General features: G+C 30.8%; 9 protein-coding genes across 9 annotated transcripts; 2 read left to right on the top strand and 7 right to left on the bottom strand.

The window, feature by feature from the left end:
- Positions 1 to 22: 22 nt before the first annotated feature.
- Positions 23 to 1,885, bottom strand: RRN5 (Rrn5p; the record flags this gene model as incomplete). The annotated part of the gene is made up of 1 exon (XM_046080596.1): positions 23 to 1,885. One exon carries the CDS (start codon positions 1,883 to 1,885, stop codon positions 23 to 25), a length of 1,863 nt encoding a protein of 620 aa, XP_045935935.1.
- A 370-nt stretch (positions 1,886 to 2,255) lies between these two features.
- SLS1 (Sls1p) lies at positions 2,256 to 5,018 on the top strand (the record flags this gene model as incomplete). The annotated part of the gene is made up of 1 exon (XM_046080595.1): positions 2,256 to 5,018. One exon carries the CDS (start codon positions 2,256 to 2,258, stop codon positions 5,016 to 5,018), a length of 2,763 nt encoding a protein of 920 aa, XP_045935934.1.
- A 171-nt stretch (positions 5,019 to 5,189) lies between these two features.
- On the bottom strand, positions 5,190 to 5,633 carry CWC15 (U2-type spliceosomal complex subunit CWC15; the record flags this gene model as incomplete). The annotated part of the gene is made up of 1 exon (XM_046080594.1): positions 5,190 to 5,633. One exon carries the CDS (start codon positions 5,631 to 5,633, stop codon positions 5,190 to 5,192), a length of 444 nt encoding a protein of 147 aa, XP_045935933.1.
- Positions 5,634 to 6,083: 450 nt separating this feature from the next.
- On the top strand, positions 6,084 to 6,965 carry NBP2 (adaptor protein NBP2; the record flags this gene model as incomplete). Its single annotated transcript, XM_046080593.1, has 1 exon — positions 6,084 to 6,965. One exon carries the CDS (start codon positions 6,084 to 6,086, stop codon positions 6,963 to 6,965), a length of 882 nt encoding a protein of 293 aa, XP_045935932.1.
- Positions 6,966 to 7,238: 273 nt separating this feature from the next.
- ACL4 (Acl4p) lies at positions 7,239 to 8,390 on the bottom strand (the record flags this gene model as incomplete). Its single annotated transcript, XM_046080592.1, has 1 exon — positions 7,239 to 8,390. The coding sequence occupies one exon, from the start codon at positions 8,388 to 8,390 to the stop codon at positions 7,239 to 7,241; it is 1,152 nt and encodes a 383-aa protein (XP_045935931.1).
- A 287-nt stretch (positions 8,391 to 8,677) lies between these two features.
- On the bottom strand, positions 8,678 to 11,593 carry SSY1 (Ssy1p; the record flags this gene model as incomplete). The annotated part of the gene is made up of 1 exon (XM_046080591.1): positions 8,678 to 11,593. One exon carries the CDS (start codon positions 11,591 to 11,593, stop codon positions 8,678 to 8,680), a length of 2,916 nt encoding a protein of 971 aa, XP_045935930.1.
- Positions 11,594 to 12,282: 689 nt separating this feature from the next.
- NHA1 (Nha1p) lies at positions 12,283 to 15,675 on the bottom strand (the record flags this gene model as incomplete). Its single annotated transcript, XM_046080590.1, has 1 exon — positions 12,283 to 15,675. One exon carries the CDS (start codon positions 15,673 to 15,675, stop codon positions 12,283 to 12,285), a length of 3,393 nt encoding a protein of 1,130 aa, XP_045935929.1.
- Positions 15,676 to 18,840: 3,165 nt separating this feature from the next.
- SAC3 (Sac3p) lies at positions 18,841 to 21,624 on the bottom strand (the record flags this gene model as incomplete). Its single annotated transcript, XM_046080589.1, has 1 exon — positions 18,841 to 21,624. One exon carries the CDS (start codon positions 21,622 to 21,624, stop codon positions 18,841 to 18,843), a length of 2,784 nt encoding a protein of 927 aa, XP_045935928.1.
- A 528-nt stretch (positions 21,625 to 22,152) lies between these two features.
- Positions 22,153 to 23,256, bottom strand: RKM5 (S-adenosylmethionine-dependent methyltransferase; the record flags this gene model as incomplete). The annotated part of the gene is made up of 1 exon (XM_046080588.1): positions 22,153 to 23,256. One exon carries the CDS (start codon positions 23,254 to 23,256, stop codon positions 22,153 to 22,155), a length of 1,104 nt encoding a protein of 367 aa, XP_045935927.1.
- Positions 23,257 to 23,557: the final 301 nt, after the last annotated feature.

Genomic DNA, 23,557 nt, shown 5'->3' with positions numbered 1-23,557 from the left:
GAAGAAAACAATTTATAATCATCTATTCAATGCTGCTACTACTACTATTATGAATAGAATAATCTTGAATAAATAATTGTGGAACTTCATCATTTTCATTTATAACTGTAATATCATTATTACTTTTGCTTATGCCATGTGAAACAGCTATTATATCATCACTGATACTACTATTGTCACTACTACTTCTCTCCTTATTAGAACTAACACTATGTGAAGCATTGTTTTCTCTAGATATTAACTCGGAGCTATCATAATCACTATTTGTGATAATATCCTCATCAGTAACTGGATTACTGTTTTGTAAAGCAATAGCTTGATTCATTCTACCCTCTTCATCATTTAACAACACATTTGACCAATCTATCTTAATCTTACAGTTTGTATGATTTACTAACTCTTCATCACTTTTGTGCTTGATTTTTAGAAAATTTAATATATAATGCTGATACATTTTGGATTTAATAATATCAGCTTTATCTATATCATTTTCACTTGTCAAGACTTTATTTATATCATCTTCTTTTAATTTCTTTCCCATTATGAATTCATCCTCGATACAATACATCGATACAGATAAAGGATCTATAAAATCTGGTGCAGATATTGCAGGACTATCCATAACCATCATATTATTGATATTTTCCATCATAATCGAGGGATATTGTGGTCCATTCTTTAAGATTTTAATCTTAAAAATATCTTTCATTGTAATTGGTTGTTCTTTTGAAGAGCTACCCGCTTTTGATAATTTCAATTGAAATTTTTCAATTGTGTTTGGAATCTGTTCAGTTACAGTCAATGGGAACTTACAAAGTCTATTTTCTTGTTTGAAAAGAGTTATTCCACGGTAAATATCAGTTTGCGTTATTTCTAATTGATTTTTTACATCACTAGTTTTGGCCTTTTTACTAATATTGCTTACGGTATCCATGCTGCTTGATTGCTGTTCACCAACTTCGTAATCATAATCAGTATCATCACCATCATTAACGGAAACCAATTTTCTCTTTTTAAGTCTGCTCTTTTTCATTTTTTTGTCATATTTGAAAACAACATATTTTTCTTTATTGTTCCTTTTTTCTTCTAATTCATCATTTTCATTTACTACTATTATTCTATTTTCAATATATATATTGGGTATGATGTTCCATAATAATTCTTTTATATATAATTTGACGCATTTTTCCAAATATTTTATAGCTTTTCCATCAATAGGGTATGGAAATTTTTGGACCGGATAATATTCGAACAATCTATGCTTAGAATAGATAGAATACCATTTTTTGTTCCACAAACCAAAATCAATCAAATTGCTGGCACTAGAGGCAGAACTACCATTATCGTCTTTATCCTGTGCGTTAATATTATTAGCGATTTCCTCTTCTGTTTTAATATAGTAATCATCCATTTCATAGGCTATGGGTAAATCATTTCTTTTTATTAAAAGTCTCCGCCCTCTATAACCATTTGTTTTTAGCTCATTATAATTACACTTTAATACATTGTAGTATGCCAATATTTCAAGTTTACTCTTTGTTGGTATGTCATTTGCCCATTGATCTAAATTATGAATTGAATACCGTGACAAACAATAAAAAAAAACTTGTTTTTCTACGCCATTCCAAGAACTACCTATATCCTCAATTGAGGTGTTTCCCCCCATAAGATTCTTATTGGTGTTGAAATTAGTGTTTAATTGGGCTTCAAATTTTTTGACTTTACTTTTAAAATGTATTTTAGAATCTTTTAAATCATGATAGTATGCTGGTGCAAATAAAATGTTAGATACTTCATCATTAAAAAGCTTAATATAATTATCTTTGATTAATTCTGTGTTCTTTAATGTTAAGTCGTGGTCACCATTAGTATTGGACAATTCCATTATTTTATTTCTTGGTATAGAACTGAGTCTTTGGATATGCAGTTAGCATACTTATCAACTACGTTCGAGAAGAATTGAACAACTCTGAATAAATTTTGCAAATTTAATTCTTTTTTTTATTTTTTTTTTCCATGTCGCGCAGTATTAAAAAAAAAAAAGCAAGAAAATTTAAATATAATTTTTCTTTCTTACTTTCCTTTTTTTGAACTTTTTATAAAAAAAAAAAAAAAAAAAGAAAAAAAAATTTTTTTTTTTTAAAAGTTATCTTTCAAAGTGTACATTTACTCCCCAAGGATAAATAATACTATAAGGCAAGAAACAGAGAGTTTGATTTCCTCTTTTGCTTTGCTTATATTAACACCATATAAAGATGTTAAGAAGATCCGTTAATAGGGATATAATAGCATTTAAAAAATGGTATTCTGTCACCAACATAATCACAAATAATAATACAAACATTTTTTCAAAACATTGTAATGGATATTCTGTTCATAATGTTACCAAAAAAAATCAATTGGATAATAATATTTTATTTGTATATGTTGCTAGATTTAATTCAACAAAGAGTGTCTCCAACAACGCTAAAACTGTTACCAATACGCCCATTAATAATCTCATTGAAGAACCAAAATCAACAGAAAATATATATTTAAGTAATACTGCTTCTGCATCGCCTATTGTTTCCCTCAACTCATCTAATTTACCATTTTCTGCTACCAAAATTGGCGATATTAGTAATAATAACACGGCAACTACACAAGAACCTGTGAAACAATCGATGGAACTAAATGTTACGAAGGAAGATGAAAAAGAGGTTACTACCACTAGAGGCAAAAAGAAAAAACCAAACAAAGAATCATACATTGTTTTAAACACTTTTAGTAAGAAGAGAAGTAAGAAGTATAGAGGAAGCAGTAGGGATGAATTAATAGAAAATCTGAACAAAGTATTAATTGAAGATGTTGATCCGCTAACCTTTTTAGAAAATATGAAAACAAGGAATAGTAAAGACTTCAATGCTTCCCCCAAAGTAAGTGTACCAAATGGCGAAGAAAGTGTCAGTGCCAATACTAAAATAGGGCTAGATATTGATAGGAGTGATATAGATGAAGATTTTCCGAATGTAAATGATTTTCAGCGTCAACAAGAAAATGGTAGAAAGAACAAAAGTAATCGAACACAGAACAAAATTTCAGTAGATGAGATTTTAAGTAGTAATGGTGAATTATTATTAAATACAGTAAAAACAGCCAAAATGATGAAAAATCCAACAAATTTTCAAGTAATTGAGACTATTAACTCATTAAAACCAATAGCACCTACGAATTTTACCAGTAACTCTACGGTTAAACCCTTAGCTGTATCTTCCAAAAGATATAAACAACTAGCAGAACAACTAACATGGGGGTTTACTTCTAAACAGTTGAGGATATACATAAATTCTACGGTTGGTTATGAAATATCTTCACGACACTTACGAACCAAAAAAAACCACATAGTACCGTATATTTTGGAAACCCTTTGGAATTGTGAAATCGATCCCAATATGCTAGAGTCTAGTGACGTGTTAGTGGAAACGAAGATTGAAGATTTGAAAACCGAGGAACTATACCTTTTGTTATTGAGTAAACGTGGTGGTTACATTAACAAGTTTACCACATTGGGTGCTAAATTGACGGTTAATATGGCTGAACGCAAAATCACGATTACCGCTTCTAGGAATTTGGCCAATTACATAGAGGTTACTATCCGGAAGATATTAAATAATGTTGTATGTACCGAATTTCCATTTACTGAAACAGTTAAAGCGCATGGCGGTAGATTGAAGAACATGCCATTAAGAGACATGTTGGATTTAATTCAAATTGAAGTAGGTGTTTACATAGACCAACGCAGTGAAGATAAATATGTGATTTATCATTTGGGAGAAAAGAATTTTGAAAAATTTAAGAAATTGCTATTGTGGCTCATTGACCACAATCCACAATATAAGGAAAAAACCATTGATTTATCCCCAATAGAATACAAGAATAATAGCAATTTGATTCAATATCCTTTAACAAAGACAGAGGCTTTAAATTGGTATCAAAGACAAAATGTGTATTACAGATATGAAGTTCCTATAAGTAGAAAAACAACTGCTGAAAAACGTGTTGATGCAATCTGCGAAAAAGAGTTGGATAAAACAGTAGATGAAATATGTGAATTTATCTATGATAGCAGCACTAGTCAACTGGATGGGGTTAACAGTTTTATCAGTTCTAATGGAAGTATTAAAACCACGAGTATTACATTGGGTCACATATTAGAAAGCTCTACTTCACCTGAAAAACTATTTTTCACAAAAGTACCAGAAATTACATCTAAAATATTGAAGTTACCAGTTCTTAATGATTCAATGGAAGAATCTGAGGAATTGGAACATCTAAGCGAACAAGCAGATGATCTTGAAGGTATTAATGATAATATTCAAGTGGATAAACATGATTACTTGGTTCAATTAAGGTATATCCCAAATTTTGGATCATTAAATGTGGCAGATGTCACTACTAATCCGTCACTAAAGGGGAAGGATTTGACAAAATTGATACCACCAGTAGAATTATGGTTTGAATTAGACGAGCACGATCGGGCAGACGTTAATAGTATGAGATGTGTTTTACCACTTTCTGAATCAACCTGCAAGTTAAAGACTACGCAATTACCTCATGATTATAAGGTGACATGTGATAATGTGATACAGTTATGCGAACCATTTTACGAACAAAACGATACGACCACTAGCAAGGAAAAATGGCTAGACGATCAACCAGGATTAAAGGAGTATGGTAAGTTATTTAATTACCAAATTAACAAAAGGGGAAATAATTATATTCCGAAAAGCCTTCATTTAAACATTCCACTGGTAGATGGTGGGTGTATTAGTAATCTTAGATTCGATAAAGTTGAAATGAAAACCAGTAGCATTTTGAAGTTCAGATTTAAAGATAAATATATTGCGCAATACTCGTTTGTAGATTCCGGATCCGAAGGTGGTAAGACGACAAGAATTGATTTTATCAACCCAGAAGTTGGGGATGGTGATATTAAAAGAACATTAAAATTTTTTTTGCAAGATGTTATGCATTTTTAATAAAAGCGTGGGAATTAAATAGCGAAAGGGATTACAAGTTTTGTATCCTATAGAATATGTAAATAGGTTTGTCATTATTGTAGTTAGTCTTTGTATATGTATATATATATATATTATGATAATAATAATAATAATAATAATAATAAGAGTGATGGTAGCGGCAGATTGATATTATTTTACTGATTTGCTAAAAAAATCTTTCAATTTTTTCGACTGTATTGTATCCTCTACATACTGAGATTTGTCAGTGACTTTTTTATTAGTATTTATATTTGGACTCTTTTTAACGATTCTGCTGTTATTGTTAAATACTTTATTTTTTCTCCAAGGAAGGGTATCATTTTTTTGTTGTATAGTTGTGACTTTATTAGCAATATTATTCCGATATTCTTCTATTTCTTTATCATAATTTCTCTGTTTATTATATTCATTGTTTAATTCTTGAGTTGCCTCAGTAGTATTAGTATGAACAATATTTTCCGAAGTATGTTTTCTATATTTTAATTTTTTATGGGATGGTAATAGCCTAGCATGTTGTATGTTGGTGGCAGTTAAATCATTGTGATTCTTTGCACCATTTCTAGCTTCTAGTTGTGCTTTGTGTGATGTAGTCATGTTCTATGTGGCAGTGGCTTTTGTTTTTGTTTTTGTTTTATGTTTTTTTTTTTTATGTCTTACAGAAATAAAATAAGAAAAAACAGCAAAAAAAAAAGTCAGAAAAGTCACACCAAATGGCTACCCGGTCACGTTTACTGGGTGTGTGGGTGTGTGGTGTGTGGTGTGTGGGTGTTGTTTTATTTTTAAGTGTTTCAGAAATTGCAAAAGAAAAAAAAAGGAAAAAAAAAAGAAAAAAAAAGAAAAAAGAAAAAAGAAAATTCTTTTCTTACTTTTTATACGATAAAGGCTGAATTTATGAATTGTAAAAGAACACCACTTCCTAACTCTTTAATAACTTTGTGTAAACAGTAAAAGAAATTAAAATAAATCATACAAAGTAAAAAAATAAAATATATATATACATATATATATATATATATATATTACACTCATACATCAACCACTATTATGTCAAACTCTAATCATACATACCAACATGTAAATACAAATGTCACAACCACAAACTCAGAAACAAACGCTAATCATATATCCACGGATCCCGCTACAGAAGAGGAACAGTTAAATAACAACCATAATTCTTCTGAAGACTATTCTACTAGCACAGGCTATATATCTGTTAAAGATTTTGCATATGATGAATCACATCCTCTACATTACGGATATTATGAGGAAGATGACAATAATAGTAGCGATAATGAAAATAAATATGCTGATGATGATTATGCGAACGACAGCTACCAGGAATACTCCCTCGTTAATGGAAGCTTTATAGGGCCAAATAATAATTCGATACTAGATAATGTTGATTACGACGAAGATGAAGAAAATAACTCAGAATGGGATACTAATAAAAGACAAAGTATTATTTTACCCGAGGAATACATTATCAATAAAAGAGCCATAGCATTGTATGATTTTGAAAGTGAAAATGATAACGAATTAGCTTTACAAGAAGGTGATATGATTTTTATTGATTATAAGCATGGGCAAGGATGGTTAGTGGCTGAAAGTTTTGATGGCAAAAGAACTGGACTAGTACCGGAAGCATACGTATCTATACTAGAAGATAACACTGAACAACATACTAATAATGGCAATGATGCCAAAAGGCCTGGCTTTTTGACTAGTTTATTAACAGAAAATTCCATAAATACCGATATTATACAGCAGCATGAGAACAATAGTGATAACAGTGATAACAATGATGATGATGAGTACGATGATGTTAATGATGATTACGATTATGAAGATGAAGACGAAGATGTTGCTACCAACAGCAATAAACTTACTACAGGGTTTATAAATAAAGTTGAACAAATAAAATTATGACTTACAGCCTTATTTGTTTATATTTTCTGCATTTTTTTTTTTTATTTTTTTTTTATTTTTTTTCTTTTTATATATATATTTTTCATCACTAATTTCAAAGATAGAATTTATATTAAATTATGTATATATATGTACATATAGATATATATACGTAAAGGCTAATAACTTGAATCATTAAATATATAAGAGTTCGGTTAACTTGCTATCAATTATTATGTGCGTCTTATAGCTGCATGATTTGTGATATATAGTGTAGTATAAGTGCAATGATTATTACGCTTGATGTTCCTCAATTTCGATGTCCTCGTTAACATCGACTTCAACGCCCTTTTTGATTTTTATTAATTCAGAGTCATCTATTGGACCGCCCAATTCGCCAAACAATAGCTCTTGCGCACCTTGAACAATTTCTTGAGCTATGGTATCTTCTGGATCTGCTATGTTCTCTCCTATTTTTAGTGTAAAGCTTAATGCAACTCTAGAATCATATATGAAATCTTGAATATCAATATTTGTATCGTCAACATTTAACTTACAATCTTGTATATGTGCATTAAATTTGTAAAAATCTTCTGGAGTTTGAACACTTAATCCGTTATTAAAAACTTGTTGTTTAACTTTGGCCATTAAATAATTAGTAAAGCCTTCTAAATATAAAGCTTCCAAATTATCTTCGTCAATATCTTTAACTGCACTTAAAATTTCTATGCTTGTTTCATACAACCCCATTTCTATACACATTTTACTACAGTTTAACAAAGGTTGTACTAATCCAATATATTGATCATGATCAATTGTTTGGTTTGATAAGTTTTCCTCTAGTTTTAATTTTTCCGTTTGAAAATATTTCCAACTTTTAACAAAACATTCTGCAGCCTCGTTAAATCTTTGCTGTGAAATTCTTATAGATCCTAACACACTCCAAACCTCTGGTGATTCACCTTGGCTAATCTCCATTGCTTTATTAATCAAGCCTTCACATTCTTGCTCAGCATTAGGTTCCATACACAGATCTGTCATCCAGACTTCAATCATTGCTAAAATACCATTTACAACTTTAGGTACTTCTTTTTGATTATTGGCAATTTCTACACCCTTTGTTAAATATTTTAAACCCAATTCACCTCCCATTATTTGGCCTAGAGTTAAAAAAGATTCACATCCGTTTTTTACTCCATCTGGATCTAATTCACAACAGCGAAGTAAAATAGGATAAGCTTTTTCAATATTGTCGGTTTCCAAATAACATGTGGCAAAAAGCGGTAATATAGATAGAACATGTTGTGAATTACTATTTGCATTGCTATTAGAAGCTAAATATTTTTTTTTCAACGGTTTCAGTGTTTTTAAGGCCTCCTTATACTGTTTTAAATTTATTTTTTTTTGAGCTTCATTGAGGATTTGCTCAATGTTGGTGGTAGACATTATTCAAGGTAAACTCTATATATCTTAATATCGATCTTTTTGTTTTTGTTTTTATTTTTTCTTTTTTTTTTTTTTTTTTTCTTTTTGTTAATTAATTATTTAACCAAGTTTGAAATGAATATCTGAAAAGAGGAGAAATATTAATGCCAGGATATTTTATTTTCATTAATCAAAAAAAAAAAAAAATAAAAAAAAAATAAAAAAAAAATAAAAAAAAAATTAAAAAAAATAAAAAAAAAAAGAAAAGAGAAGCGACAAAACACATCCTGTATGTTATATACATATATTTATAAAAACCAATGTAATATTTTAATCAATCTTTCCTTTAAAGATATAGAGTACTCTTTATCTTCATCCCAAATCATTCTATCCATTTCTCTTCTACCACTATCCATATCCAATTGATCTAATCTTTGTATTTTAGACGTACCAATTACTTTATAACTTGTATACAAAATCACAAAAAAAATTAACCCACCATACGACGAGAAAAACGTTCTAGTACTCCAATGTTCATGCAAAAAAGTGGTAAATCCCATAAATAAAATCATAATTATTGAACCAACTAATCCATAATATGCTAGAAAAGGCTCAAATGGCGCCCTATAAGGATACGCCTTATGATTCCTTGAAATAATATCGGTTCTTTTACCTAATGCATAAAAAAACCTTAGATATGAAATATTTAGCCCCATCCAGATAATGCAAATGGACAAACTGGCAAGATCTGTTAAAACTTGGAAATTTTGAACTGATTCATAATTAACTGACAAATATGCAATAGTACCAAATAATCCGCAAAAAATTACGCTCATCCAAGGAACTCCACTTCTGGTACAACTTGAAAAAATACGTGGAGCCTTATTTTGCACACTTAAGGTGTATAACGCTCGGCTTGAAGTGTATAATGAACAAGAGCTTGCGCTAATACTGAAAAATATTAATAATCCATTAAACCCATTAGCAAACGTGCATAATCCAAAATTTTGCAAAGCCAAAACCCACGGAGAAATAGTACCGTCTATTAAAATATACTTGCAATCATCAACCACTTGCCATGCTGTATTCACATAGTCGATTTGACCATTGGAAAACTTGTATCTTGCCAATCTTGAATCCCCACTATAGATGTTTAAACCTACCAAGAATATAGATAAAATATACAATATCATTATTGTAATGAAGGACCTTTTCGTTGCAGAGGGTAATGTTTTACGTGGATTTTTAGCCTCACCACTCGCAACAAAAGAAACTTCAGCCCCACTAAACGCATAACAGGAACCAACCATATTTAATAAGACACCCAAAAATCTACCTTTTGCGCCACCAATACCATGTAAAGCACCCTTCCCAATATCATCCAAATCAAAAGTGGGTCTGAAAGCCCCATACGTTATTATTTCTTCGTAATGTTTGCTCTTGTAACTATCCCAGTATCTAAAACCAACGTACGTTGAACCCTTGCTACCTCCACAATTTAATATTACCATTACAATCATCGTCATAACGGTTATTATAACCTTTATCGACCCAACAATGTACGCTAACTCGCCAAATTTACTAACTTCGAGCATATTCGATCCAATAACAACTAACAAAAATAATGTGGTAAATCCGCCGCTTATCTTAGCATAGTCTTTAGAGTTAAAGTAAAATGACAATAAAGTGACCGCAGAAACTATTTGACTTGGTGCTGCAATAATGTATGTGAACCAATAAGTCCAGCCTAGTGCAAACCCCATAGCATCTTCACAAAATCTTGATGCTAATCCAGAAAAACCTGATGATAGCGGTAACAATGTGGCCAATTCCGAAAATGACAATAATGTGGCACAAACAACGCTCCCACATAAAATAAATCCTAATAGTGCTCCTAAAGGCCCTCCGATGGTGAAAGATCTTCCTGATAGTACAAAAAGACCTATACCTAGACATGCACCAATGGCAATTGTTTGTAAATGTCTTATATCCAATTTACGTTGAACGTGATATTTGTAGGAAGGTAGATGATCATGCAACAACCGGTGTATTTTATTGTCATGGTCGTTGCCATTACTGTTATTTACATCAACCGGCGGTAATGATGCATACTCATAATAATTACCGCCACTACTATCACTCATATTACTATCACCATCAGCACTTGACTTTAGTGTCACATATAGATTATTTTCGGGTTGATCATCAATAATCCATGGTGTTATGTCCTGATCTACCACTTGTGTATTGTTTGATGCTGAAGAAAATGTTTTTAGCAACTTACTTTCGATTTTTTCGTTATCCTTCTTCTTTCTAAAACTTTTGATGTGAAAATGTCTGGTGTTACCAATTCTGTAAAACTTATCACCCATATCCTTTTTAATTTTTTCGACAAACATTGGTCTATTTTTTGTCGAATTATTAGTGTTGGATACAATACTATTGGTGGTACTTCCTTTATTATTATTATTATTGTTGTTGTTGTTGTTGTTGTTGTTGTTGTTGTTATAATGAGAAAAATGATAGTTATACCTATTAAAAGGATACTTTTTGTGTACATTTTTAGCCATAGATGGATCAAATTTTTGAAATAAATTATCGGTAGTCAACACTTCAATATTTCCCCTTTCTTTCATAACCTTTTTCAACTTGTTTCTTAAATAATCTTCTTTTTCTACACTTTGCTGGTACAGTTGGAAATCAGTTAATTGTGGTCCATGTTTATAAGCACCTTCTGCAAATTTGTTATCTTCATTATTATCTTTACTATCAGGCCCATCAGTTTTCTTTATACCATGTAATTTCTCATACGCATTAGTTAACCAAAATCTATCGTTTAATAAGTTTTCTTTAAGTTCCAATCTTTTTTCATTATGTATAATATCCTTTAAAATATTTGTATCAATTGAATCATCAAGACTTTCTAAATCATTTTGTATGTTACTCATTGCTGTAGTTGAAAAAATATGTATTTTATTCTCAGTATTACTATTGTCGCTTTTATTAATATTATCATTATGACCACTAATATTAGAGGAAAATTTAGGATATAATGTGCTACTTATAATTTGTATATTATTTTCTTGTGGAAATAATCCAAAATGTTTGACATGCTCCTCAACATCAATATCATCGGTAGCTTTATTTTCCCCCCCATTTTCATTCTTGCTCATTGAGTTAAGTTTATGGCGTGTTTTTGATTGAGCAATGAAATTTCTGTTCATTTTTTATAAATATAAACTCTTTGGTGTATATATATTTGAACCATGAATATAGAACACAAACGGAAAGCCTATTGAAATGTGTAAGTATATACAATTCTGTTTTTTATTTTTTCTTTTTTTTTTTTCTTTTTTTTTTTTTTTATTTTTTCTTTTCTTTAAAAATAAATATTTTACTTTTTTTCTCTTTTTATTTTACCTCTAAAAAGACTTAACAGGTGAGTAATGGTAAGTGCAAGTCTCCAGTAACATCCATCTTGTCTAATTGCTTTAATTTTTTTTTTTTTCTAGCCTTGAAAAGTTTTGATACAGCACTCAGAAATGTTTTTAATCTTTTGATTTTTAATTTGTAAATTCGTTTTTTATTTTTGCTTCAAAAAAAAAAAATTAAAATAAAATATAAAATATAAAATATACGATAGAATCCGGATTTCAAATGTTCCGAGGCATTCCGAGTTAGCGCAAAGTATTTACTATTTATTACTACAAAAAAAAATGACAAAATCACCAATAAATATTTTATAATATCCGAAAAGTTTAAGTTCTATATAATAAAATAAAATAAAATAAAATAAAATAAAATAAAAGTTACTTCAATAAATGAATATTAAAAAAAATGGTGAAAAAAAAAAAAAAATTTAAGGAAAAAAACTTTTTCATCTAGTCTACATTTTCTCTCTTTTCCTCCATTTCTATAAATGAAACTTATGGGCCTTCGAAGGATGTGTAATAACTGGGGAGAAAATTTCTTCTTCATCATCATCTTGTCTAGGTTGTGGCATAGCACCTAAAGCTGCTAGTCTTCTTGATTTTTCAAATTGTGTTTCATCTCTTTCATCTTCCCCTTCAGTATCCGAACTTTCTGTACCGTATTCACCTAAAGATTTACCCTGTTTGTTATTAGTATTGGTTTTCCTATCCGAATCGGCAAGATCACGATTATGTCCGTTACTATTTTTTGGTCTTGGTGAATCTCCTAACTTTCTAAATCCGTTAACCTCACTTTGATCATCATCAGAGTAATAATAATAGTTACTGTCATCTTCAGTTCCAGTATCTTGGTCTTCGCTATATTGAGTACCATCGCTTTGATCTTCACTGTAAGTATCATCTTGGTGCGATGGCAAAGGTGTCAACTTCCTTTTATCTTCGGCAAATCTTTTAGTATTAACCATAGACACCGGCGTCGAACCCCTGTTATTTGTCTTAGTACTGATAGCACTGTTTAACTCACTGGATTTAACACCATTTGCTACTTTTGTATTAATAGACAGAGAAGGTTTAGTGTTATTATTGGAAGTGTTTGTAGAAAAAACATTTTTACCAGCCGGTGGTGATGATTGCGGTGATATCTTCGAGGTATTAGATGTTATTTTACCTAAACCAACAGCTGACAATGCTTTGTTAAATACAGACCCACTTCTTTCCCTATTAGTATTAGCTTTTTTCTTAGTAGAGCCATCTTCAACAATACTTTCTCCAGATTTATTTTTATTAGATGAATGCACATTTATTTTATATCTTCTTAAAACGTCTCCATTTCCATCTTCAATGATTAAATGGTTATCAATCTTGTATGCAAAATATTTCTTGTCCAGTGGATTGCTTTTGGTGGGGGTCAAGACTCTTCTCAAGTAACTAGAATTGCTAGGAACTGTACTAATCCTGCTTGCCGTATCACTGATGATAGACCTGCCATCACTTTCCTCCTTTTCTGAGTTTCCAACCTCTGTTTGTGTACGGTTGCTCAACTTTCTTCTAGCAACATCCTTTTCAGGCCTTTGTGTATCCAAACTAGCCTCATCGATAATTTCACCATGTCTATTTTCAATAATGACTTTATTACCTTCGGCATATGCAATTTGATCATGGTTGTCGCGGTCCTTAGCATCTTCTCTATTTGTAGCTTCCTCGCTATCAGTACCTTCCTCTTCTTCTTCCTCATTAGTAGTTGAAGAAGAAGTGCCATTTCCATAATTAACACTGATTGGCCCCTTTTCTAAGTCTCCATGTGCAGTAGAATCTAGTTCATTTTTAATATACATTTTATCGGGAGAACCTTGTACGTTTGTTGCCAAAGTATCTAAATGTGCTATCACGTTAGAGGTATTATCTTGGTCCATCATGGTAACTGTCTTTTCAATTTGGCGGTCTTTATCATAAGAATCCAAAATACCGTCACTATTACTTCTTTCTGAATCTTTGTCTTCCGTTTCCTCCTCTCCTTGATATTGTTGTTGTTGCTTGGGATGGCTTTCTAAGTAATCTCTTTCATCTTCCTCGATAGGTCTTACCCTTGGGGTTAAAGCAAATGCATCTGCTTGAGCTTCCTTTTCACGTTTGATTCTTTCTTGTTCAATCTTATTTAATTCGGAATAACCATTATCCAAACTAAACAATTCTTTCCTCTTTTTCCTAATTTTGTTGATTCTAGAACCAACTTTTTTTCTCTTTGCACCACCGATTGGCCTAGCTGGAATGCCGCTCGTCTCAATGGTGCTGTTTCTTGAAATAACATCCGGCAAACCATTATTCTGTCTATGGTAATTTAACGACTGGGCAGAATTGCTGTTTTCAAAACTTATCTTTTCATCTTCAGTACTAGTGGAAGATAAGGGTGGTGCCATTGTATCAACACGCTGTAAAGAAAAGGATCTACCTTCCTTATCCAAGGCTGGCAACCTAGACATCCAGCTTGGCCCTCTACCGCCATTTGAAGTATGTGTGGTAAACGTTTTGGTTAATGCTATTGTATTTAGATGGCGTCCTAGTACTATAATTGCCACAGAAGACCCATGGACAATAATAGAAGTTAAAATAAAAAATGTAACAATGGGCCAAATGGTAGCAATTAATTGGTAGTATTTTGTTCCTTCTAAAGGCAAGCTTTTTAAAGGTGTCTTTTCACCGGTGCTGGCATGTTCCAATTCAGCCCTAGCTAAGATGGAGGCAAAAATGGCGCCAACACCAATAGGACCAAAATGACCAACAAATAAAGCTTCACGCCATGTTTTAATATCCGGGATCAAGGGACGAAATGCAATAACTGCAGGAATTCTTCTTAAAAATATGACAACTATTGCTAAAACGATTAGTCTCCAAACATTCAAACCCAGATGGCCATTATTAAATTGTTCCCATGGGATAATAGCACCAAAATAAACAAAATAGGCCAAGTTTAGCAATAAGTCAATGACTGTGGATATTTGACTGTCTTTGGTCTTTTTGGAAAACCAACCATCCCAGGCAAAAGCGGCACCTGCGGAAAATGAAACTAGTAAATCGTCTACTCCCAATATGGAACCGAAACCAGCGCATAAAAATGCTAAGCATACATAAAATGCCAAGAAAGATTCTCGATCAATCAATTTCTTTTCTTCTGCAAATTTAATTAAATGTCTACCGCCATAGCCAATCACAACCCCTAAAAAGCAGCCAAATATACACTCGTACAAAATTGTAACGCAAATCCAGTCTTTTACAATTTCACGTACCCGATCATGACCATGGTGTATAATTAAATTTAGGGATAAATAAATAAATGGGAATGCCATCCCATCGTTGCAACCACTTTCCGCACTTAGTAGATTTCTTAAATGGCCGGGGACTTTTTGTGCAAATTTACCGGAAACCACGGATTGTGCTAAAATTGGATCAGTTGCTGTTATACATGCAGATACTAATAATCCATCCGAAAAACTAAAACCTGGAATTAGTATGAAAACAAAAACTCCGACGATTAACCAACCAGCGGTCATAACTGGAACTAATAGCATGGTTACACTTAGCCAGTGCTTCAACATATATTTTTTCGGTAATTCTACAGCAACAGCAAATATTTGTAGACATAATATAATTCTACTAATTTCTAAAGTGATGGAATCCGAATTACCCCAAGATGTTGGATTGAACCAATGTAGACAGTGGGGTCCAACTATAAGGCCAAATATACCTGCGACAGTTGATTCGCCAATGTATAACTTTTCTTTAACAAATAAAGAAAAAACTGAAAACATGATGGAGAATACTGCTACACATGCATAGGCTACGTGTGACTTTGTTGGTTCTAGATGTTCCCAAGCCATGTTTATATGTATATATATATGTATATAGATAGGTGTTTCTGTATTAGCAGATTATCACAAATGGTAGTGATAGGCCTTCTATAACTAATGGTTTTTTTTTTTTTTAATTTAGTTTGTTATTTTTCTTTTTTTTTTTCTTTTCTTTTCTTTTTTTTTTTAATATAAATGTATGTATATATGAATTATTAAAAAGCATAAAGATAAGAAGTTCTTATCTTTTTTAAAATGAAATAAAATAAACTAAAATAAAAATAGAAAGGCAAGAGTTACCAAATATATATAAATATATTTTTAGCTATTTTCAGGCGTTTGAAAAAAAAAAAAGGATAAAAAAAAATAATTGCGTGTGTATTTCCCCCCTTTTGAATTCTTGTTGTAAAGCCTCATGACAATCAATTGTTTTTTTTTTCTTTTTTCTTTTTTCTTTTTTCTTTCTCTTTTGAATCATTTGAAAGAGATAAATGGCTAAGCCACTGTAAAAAGTTAAATCTAAAATAATTCGTACCGTGTAATAATCTAAAACATTACAACCTTCTCAAATAGTTCACCAATTAGCAGGGACCATGTGGGTGATCTTAAAGATGCAGGGTCCAATTAACCCTCATTGACATTAAAAAAAATAAAAATAAAATAAAAAATAAAAAATAAAAAATTAATCCAAGATTCAAACCAACCAGCTTATTTTACCACCACTATCATCAACCTTTTATCTTCAAGCGTAATAAAATATTAATTATATTTACAAAATTACAAATAATCTAACTAATTTTTGAAAACAAAACAAAATAAAATCATTCAATCTTCTCCTTTTAATGCCTTGTGCTCCTGGTTAATAATTATCAGTTTTATGCATATTTTTTTTCACAGATTCAACCAAATTCTTCAAATCCAATATATTTGCAGGTATGTGCTTATTACTTGCAGGGTAACTATGGTTTTTTGTGCTCTTTTTTGGTTCCGGCGATGGTGATTCTGGAGGTGGCAACAAAGAAGAAGATGATGTGTCATTTAATAATAAATTGGTGTACTTTTTATTCAAAATAAAACTATTATTATTGTTGTTGCTGTTTTTACCTTTACCCACAACGTTCGATGATTGTGGCTTAAAAAACTTACTATCGTTAGCACCTGCATAATCTTCAGTATTTCCATATTTTGCGTAGTATTTTTTGCTCATAATATCACCTTTCCCTTTCTTAACTGTGTCAAATGTTATATTACTCAAATTAATACTGGAATCACCTGTGCTTAATGGAATAACATAACCTGTATCAACAGTATCCTCAATATTACCCCTATTTAATTGCTTACTAATCATATCTGGAGTTTGATAAAATTTGGTGCGAGCCTCTGGTATAGCATCTAAATTATTTGCAATCCTCACATTATTACTGCTTATTCTTTTATTACCATATACTGTTTGTGGTGTACTGATAATTTTTTTTTCAACTTTAGGGTTCCTTTTCACTACTGTACTAAAACTACTATCCATATCATAATTATTATTCACAATATTATCATCATCAATAACATTACTGTCTCTTACTTGGCCTCCATCTTCTGTAATATCTACAAACCTGCTATTTGGCATTCCAATAATATTTCTTGTTTCAGTGGGCGTAAATACCCTTCTTTGAATACTGTTGTTATGATTATTATCATTGGAATATTTCCGTTTAACACTGGAGTTCTCAGATCTATCTTTGGAATCAGATAAGAATACAGAGATTTTTCTCTTTTTTTTTACAATTTTAGGCGAAACTAATATATGTGATCTTAAGTGCTTAAAAGTATTTTTCCCACTTAAATTCTTTTCCATATTATATTTCAATTTTTCCTGCTCTAGCATAAAATGCATTCTTTCATCAACGGATGTCGTTAGTTTATTATCCTTGATGATGTTACTATTAATGCCAGTACCATCTATTTTTTTGTTTTTGTCTACTAAAAAACTAGTTTCGCCGTCATCTATATTATGATCAAAATGATTAAAATACAACAAATTAGAAGCTTTTCGTAAAGTTTTTTGTTCTTCCATTTTCTTACTTCTCATCGCTCTATATTTTGTTTCACCAACGCCACTTAGTTCAAAGTTAAAATCTTTGGCCAATTCCTTTAACCCACGTTGTAGCTTTACACTGCTATTAGAATCTGTCATTTTCAAAACATCAATACTTTTTATTAAGGGCCCAAATATCTCCAAAATTTTCATAACTTTCAAAAAAGCGGCCAATTGGTCAGAAGTAAATTGTGTTTCATAGGAATCCCAATAAATAATTAAGATATTGATCTTATAAATAGATTGTAATGAGATTTTATGCATTAGTTCTATCAATTTTTCCCCGTCCTGTTTCAGCTTTAATTCTAGGTCAAATATATTGTCATCAGTAACACCAGTATTAAAAATCAATAACTGAAGATTTTCAAACAAAGTCGATGTATTACTAAATGTGGTATCTATTTTATTAATTCGCAATTGAATACAATTATTTACCATCGAGGATCTGTATATCAATGGTTTGTTAACTGTGTCGCCAAGTCCAAATTTGCGGGTTAACCACTTACCTGTAACGGTACTCCAATCAGTAGAAAATAAAATTATGTCAACATTAAAAAACGAAGAAGTATATTTTGACACATTATCCAAATTTAGTTTACTTCGGGTAGCAAGTAAAACTTTATAATAATCATTTTCCAAGTCTAGTTGCTGAGAATCAATTGTTTTGTTAAAATAAAGGGAATGTCGATCCAAGTTTTTTGATAAAGAATACCTTCTTTTTTCATTATGTTCAGGAGTTAACCATATGTTTTTCGCAGTTGCCTTACTACTATTGTTTCCAACAGTACTGGTATGCCCATTCTTTTCACCATTCAACATGTTATCTAAAGTTATATTTCTTTTTTTAATTATACCAATCTGTTTTTGAACATTTTCCCATTCTTTTCTCTTCTTTTCCAGTACTTTTCTTTTATATGATTTTTCCCTAAAAGAGTTGAGCCATTTTTCCAATATTCTTTTTTTAGTAAATTTTTCATTCATTAAAGTGGCTCTAGAATCTAAGTATATCAAATAAATTTGTTCATGTATAAAGGATTCAAATAGACCGGTTACAATTTCTTGCATTTGCTGCTCTCGTTCATGGAATTTAGTCACATATTTTTCCACTATTTTGGAAACCTGTTCTTTGCAAACTTTATCAATAATTTCACCACCCACATCATTAATAATTTTTTGTTTCTGTTGCATTTTTTTTTCATCTTCAATTGTATGCAGCTGTGTTTCCATTTCCATTTCTCTTCCCACTCCTCCCCTTTCCTCTTTTCCTCCTTGCCTTTTTTTTTTTTTTTTCCTTCAAGTTCTTTTTCCACTTGAAGTTTATTTTTTTCATTTTTTTTATTTTCAATATTAATTATATCTTTATTATCTAAAAAATCGTTATGATCTGTTTGTTTTCCACTTAATGTGCTACCTTTATTTCCAATATTAGGAAATGAGCCATTTAAGGAGGTCGTCTCAAAGGTAGTACTAGTAGCAGGTAGTTGTGGTAAAATATTAGAGGTAGACATATTAGTAGCTTTGATTGACTGAAATAATGGATTACTATTGGTGTTATTGTCAATTCTTTGAGATGAGTCCCTTGACGAATCTGTAAATTGGGGTAACACGTTATTGAACGATGGCACAATATTTGTTGAGGGCGTCATACCTGTTTGTGGAACGTTATTGCCCGCATCCATATTAAAACCAAAATCGTTACCAATACCTTCATTTTTTGTAGTGATCATCCCACTTTCTACCGCCGTACCAAAATTGATATTAGGAATATTGGTATTAAAATTGGTTGTATTTGCTGGTGGTTGCGGTGCAAAACCTGCTAATGTACTTGATTTGTCTAGTTCACGATTTCCGTTATTGCTGTTTCCAAACAAATCAGTTGTAGTTGCTATGGACTGTGGTTTAACCATAACATCATTATTGCTATTTCTTTCTACACCATCATCCAAAGTATCTACAAGTAATTGATTTTCTTCTTTGAATTTGTTGAATGAGTTAAAGTTGGTATTAGCGTTGAAGGCAAAACTGCTTGAAATCTCACTGTTTATTAAAGCTGAATAAGATGTATATTTAGTTAATTTTAAATCAACTGACTGTAGCCATGCTTGATTCAACGGTTTTCTTTCCGGTATTAAGTGGCTCGAATGTTTTAAACTATGAACGGCAACAGAAGAACCATTATCTACTACATCAATGGAATAATATTCGCAAAATTCATTAATTTCTTCAAAACTATTAAAACTGAAAATGTTCTTTAAGTAGGACATAGGTAGAGGTTTCAATTTCTTGTTTGTTGCTTGTTTTATAAAATAAAACCCATAAAACCTTATTTCATTGATATAAGTTTCCAAATAGGACGATAACAAAAAGGGCACTTGAGCGGAATTCAATAATTTAAAAAATTGAGTGTACAAATTCAACCCATTTGGACCAGGAGAATAACCCCTTTCGTAGAAGTTTGAGTTGGAAATTATTCTTCTAAAGGCTATCGCTAATTGAACCAAATCATTATTGAAAATCTTTGGCGACAACTTTTGAATGGATCGGTCATATTCAGCATCTCTAATAATACTTAATAACGCATAGGCTCTAAACTCGGCTTCATTTTCCCCACCCACCTCGTCGTATATTTCACCCAAAGTTATTAGCGCTTTTTGTAACTGTTCTAACTCCTGCTGTCTGCTATATTCTACATCGCACTTACTCATTATATGCAAAATTAGTAAATGAATTCTAACAATTCTCTCGTTGCAATTAACAGCTTCTGGACCACAATAATTCTGGTAGGTAAAGTCTTGTCTGATAGAACGCATTCTATCCCAAACAAAACTCTCACAATCTGGTAAGCACTGAATGAGGTTATCAACAATATAATCCAAAGTTTTCACCAAAATATGAGGTGGTCTAACGTCAGAGGGTAAAGGTGGAGGAGCAGAAGCAGCTGGTCTTGCAAAAACTTTAATGGCTTTAAATCTATCAATTAAACCAGTATTTTGATCCTTTTCATAACTGGCTACGTTATTTTCCACAGTTCTTCTAATTCTTTCGTAAATGGGACACATATCTAAACATGTCCCTTGAAAGTTAATGGCTTCTGTTAAATCTTTTGCAACCTCTGCTTTATCTACCAATCCTTTCTTTTCCATAGTGGTACGTTCACTTTCACGCATCTTTTTAAAAATATCGTATAGATAGTTAATATCTGATATATTTTTAGTTTCTAATTCAATCATTTTTTCTTGATTGAGTTTGTCCCAGGAATCTTGAATAAATGGTTTACTTTCATAGTGTGGTTGTTGTCTAAGCATAAATTTGGGCGCCTCTCTCAAAATTTGTGTTCCAGTAACATTGTTATTACCTTTGCTGCTATTTTTTCTAAAACCCAAGTCTAGTGGATCAATATTCTGTGTTAAAGGACCCAATTGTTTCTCCTTATCGGGTGATAGACACTTGAAATATATTTTTTTTTTCTTTTTCTTTTTAGTCAAGGAGGATGATAGTTGTCCATTGTTATTGTTTACGATTGGTGTATTTCCCCTTGTTGGGCTATTATTTTGGTTATTGTGGTCATTTTTTTTGTAGGTATTCCATTTTTTATTGTTGCTATATTTATTTTTGTTGTTACTATTGGAATAGTTTTTATTATAGTCGTTGTTGCTATCAAGATTGTTATTTCTTGTGTTTTTGTTGGTAGTACCATTAAATTTGTTAGAATCTTTTTTTCTAGTAAGTTGTTGGCCAGGAGGCAAATGTTTATATTTCCCTTTAAAACTAACGTTAATTTTGTTATTACGGTTGTTATTAAAATTATGGGCATTACCTTGATTGTTAACATTTCTATCAAAAAAATCAAATCCTGATGATACAGGTGTAAAACCGTTAAATGCGGACATAATAGCAAATAAGTATTGATTCTTTGTAAGTATATGAACTTCTTTTCCCAGTAAAGTTTTTAACAGATATGGATATGGGTGTATATTTGTTTGTGTATTATTGAGAAATTGTAGTTACTATGGATATATAAAAAAATGAAAAAGAAAAAAAAGAAATAAATAAATAATTGGATAAACTATACAGACTCTCTTTATGTATTTTATAATGAGTCTAATTTATTTATCCACCCCTTTCAATTATCTGCCTTGTTTTTTTTTTTTTTTTGATGATATAAAACCCAAGTTCGTTTACTTTTGTATGAATTGAGAAAAAAATATATATGTATATATAAATATAAATATATTTGTTATTTATTTGAAAATAACCAAGAAAAAAAAAATAAAAACCATTTTTTTTTATAAAATTGACCAAATTTTTGAACTGTTAATTTGGGCCCTTTTCATTTTAGACCAAATATTTTGGCTGTGATTGTTTTCTTTTTTTCTTTTTTCGGAAAAAAAAAAGAAAAAAAAAAACAAAAATTGAAATCACACCTCAATCAAATAATAAGCAAATCTGGACTTGTTAAGAAACATAGGATCGTCAATGAACTTTACCATAAATTGATGCTTTTCAACTGCTTTAATCAAAAATTCTTCCACAACATCTTGTGTTCTTAACTGAATACCGACAAAGCACTGAACCTTGCCTGAAAAAAAGTTTTTCTTTGAATACTTTTGGAAAATCGTGTCAATTGTTGACAAAAACGGTTCTATTAAGTAAGTATTATATATAACATCCATAGCTAATATTAATAAATTATTGTTTTGCTTTAACGGCGAAGTTATTAAAGTATTTAGAAATAAATCGGTTGCTGGTGACATAGGATGTTCCCAGTCTAACGGGCATATCTCTAAAACAACCTCTTTTTTGGTATTATGATTATCATTTTTCGATTGTTTATAATTTTCAAACTCTTCATCTTGGCTTTTTGTGATACCCAATGTTTTACTAATTACTTCTCTTTTATTGATCTCATTTATATTGGATAAAATATTTTTTTTTAGTTTATTTAATATAGAATTTTGATCAGTGGCAATATATGTACAAACATAATTCGATAAAATGATGGGTAAAATGCCCGATATACCGCAGCCTAACTCTAATAAAATAGTAGATTCATCACATAAAGGAAGAATGGTATCTTTGCTATCGCTGGAAGTGTGTCCGTTTCTGAAGAAAGAAGCACTTTCCTGATATAACAACCATTTGATGAAAAGCGGAGACGATTGCCATAAAACAAAGCCAGTTGTAGAATTATTGTTTTGAGTGGAGTTTAGAGAACAGAGGCTTTGGTTAATTGATAAATGGTAGCTGTCATTAATACATTTATTTTGATAGTTATTATTTTCTCGAGTTTTCACACTTTTACTTTTTTTCCCTTTATTTCTTTTTTGGTTGTTATTGTTGTTGTTCGAAGAATAGTTTTCTGGTGGTGGGTCTATATCGATTTCAATCAATTCCAATGACCTATTTTGAATGCCTAAATCTTGTTTTAAATAGTTTGAATTGTTTTCTAATTCGATATACCGTTCAAAAATGTGTTCGTATATTGTATCTTGCGAATCTAAATGTAACAATGATACTAACATCAATGATATTATTTCTTTTTTTTTTTTTTTTTTTTTATTTTTTTTATTATTTTGTTTATTCCGACTAAGTTTATATCTATGTTTAAAGGTAAAAATTTAGAAGGAAAGGAGGGGGGAAGGGAAACATTTGTCGTTACATTTAAAATTGTACAGAATTGAGTTATAAAGTATATGTAAAGCTATATTTTTTTTTTTTTTTTATCAAAACTTATATTACTATCACTTTAGAACAAACTTCTCAGTTTTTAATTTTCCTTTTTTATTACTATTATATATATATATATATATATATATGTATGAA

The sequence above is a fragment of the Saccharomycodes ludwigii genome, chromosome II (genome assembly GCF_020623625.1).
Source record: "Saccharomycodes ludwigii strain NBRC 1722 chromosome II, whole genome shotgun sequence".
Taxonomy (NCBI): Eukaryota; Fungi; Ascomycota; class Saccharomycetes; order Saccharomycodales; family Saccharomycodaceae; genus Saccharomycodes; species Saccharomycodes ludwigii.
This window is presented reverse-complemented; position numbering and strand designations above follow the sequence as displayed.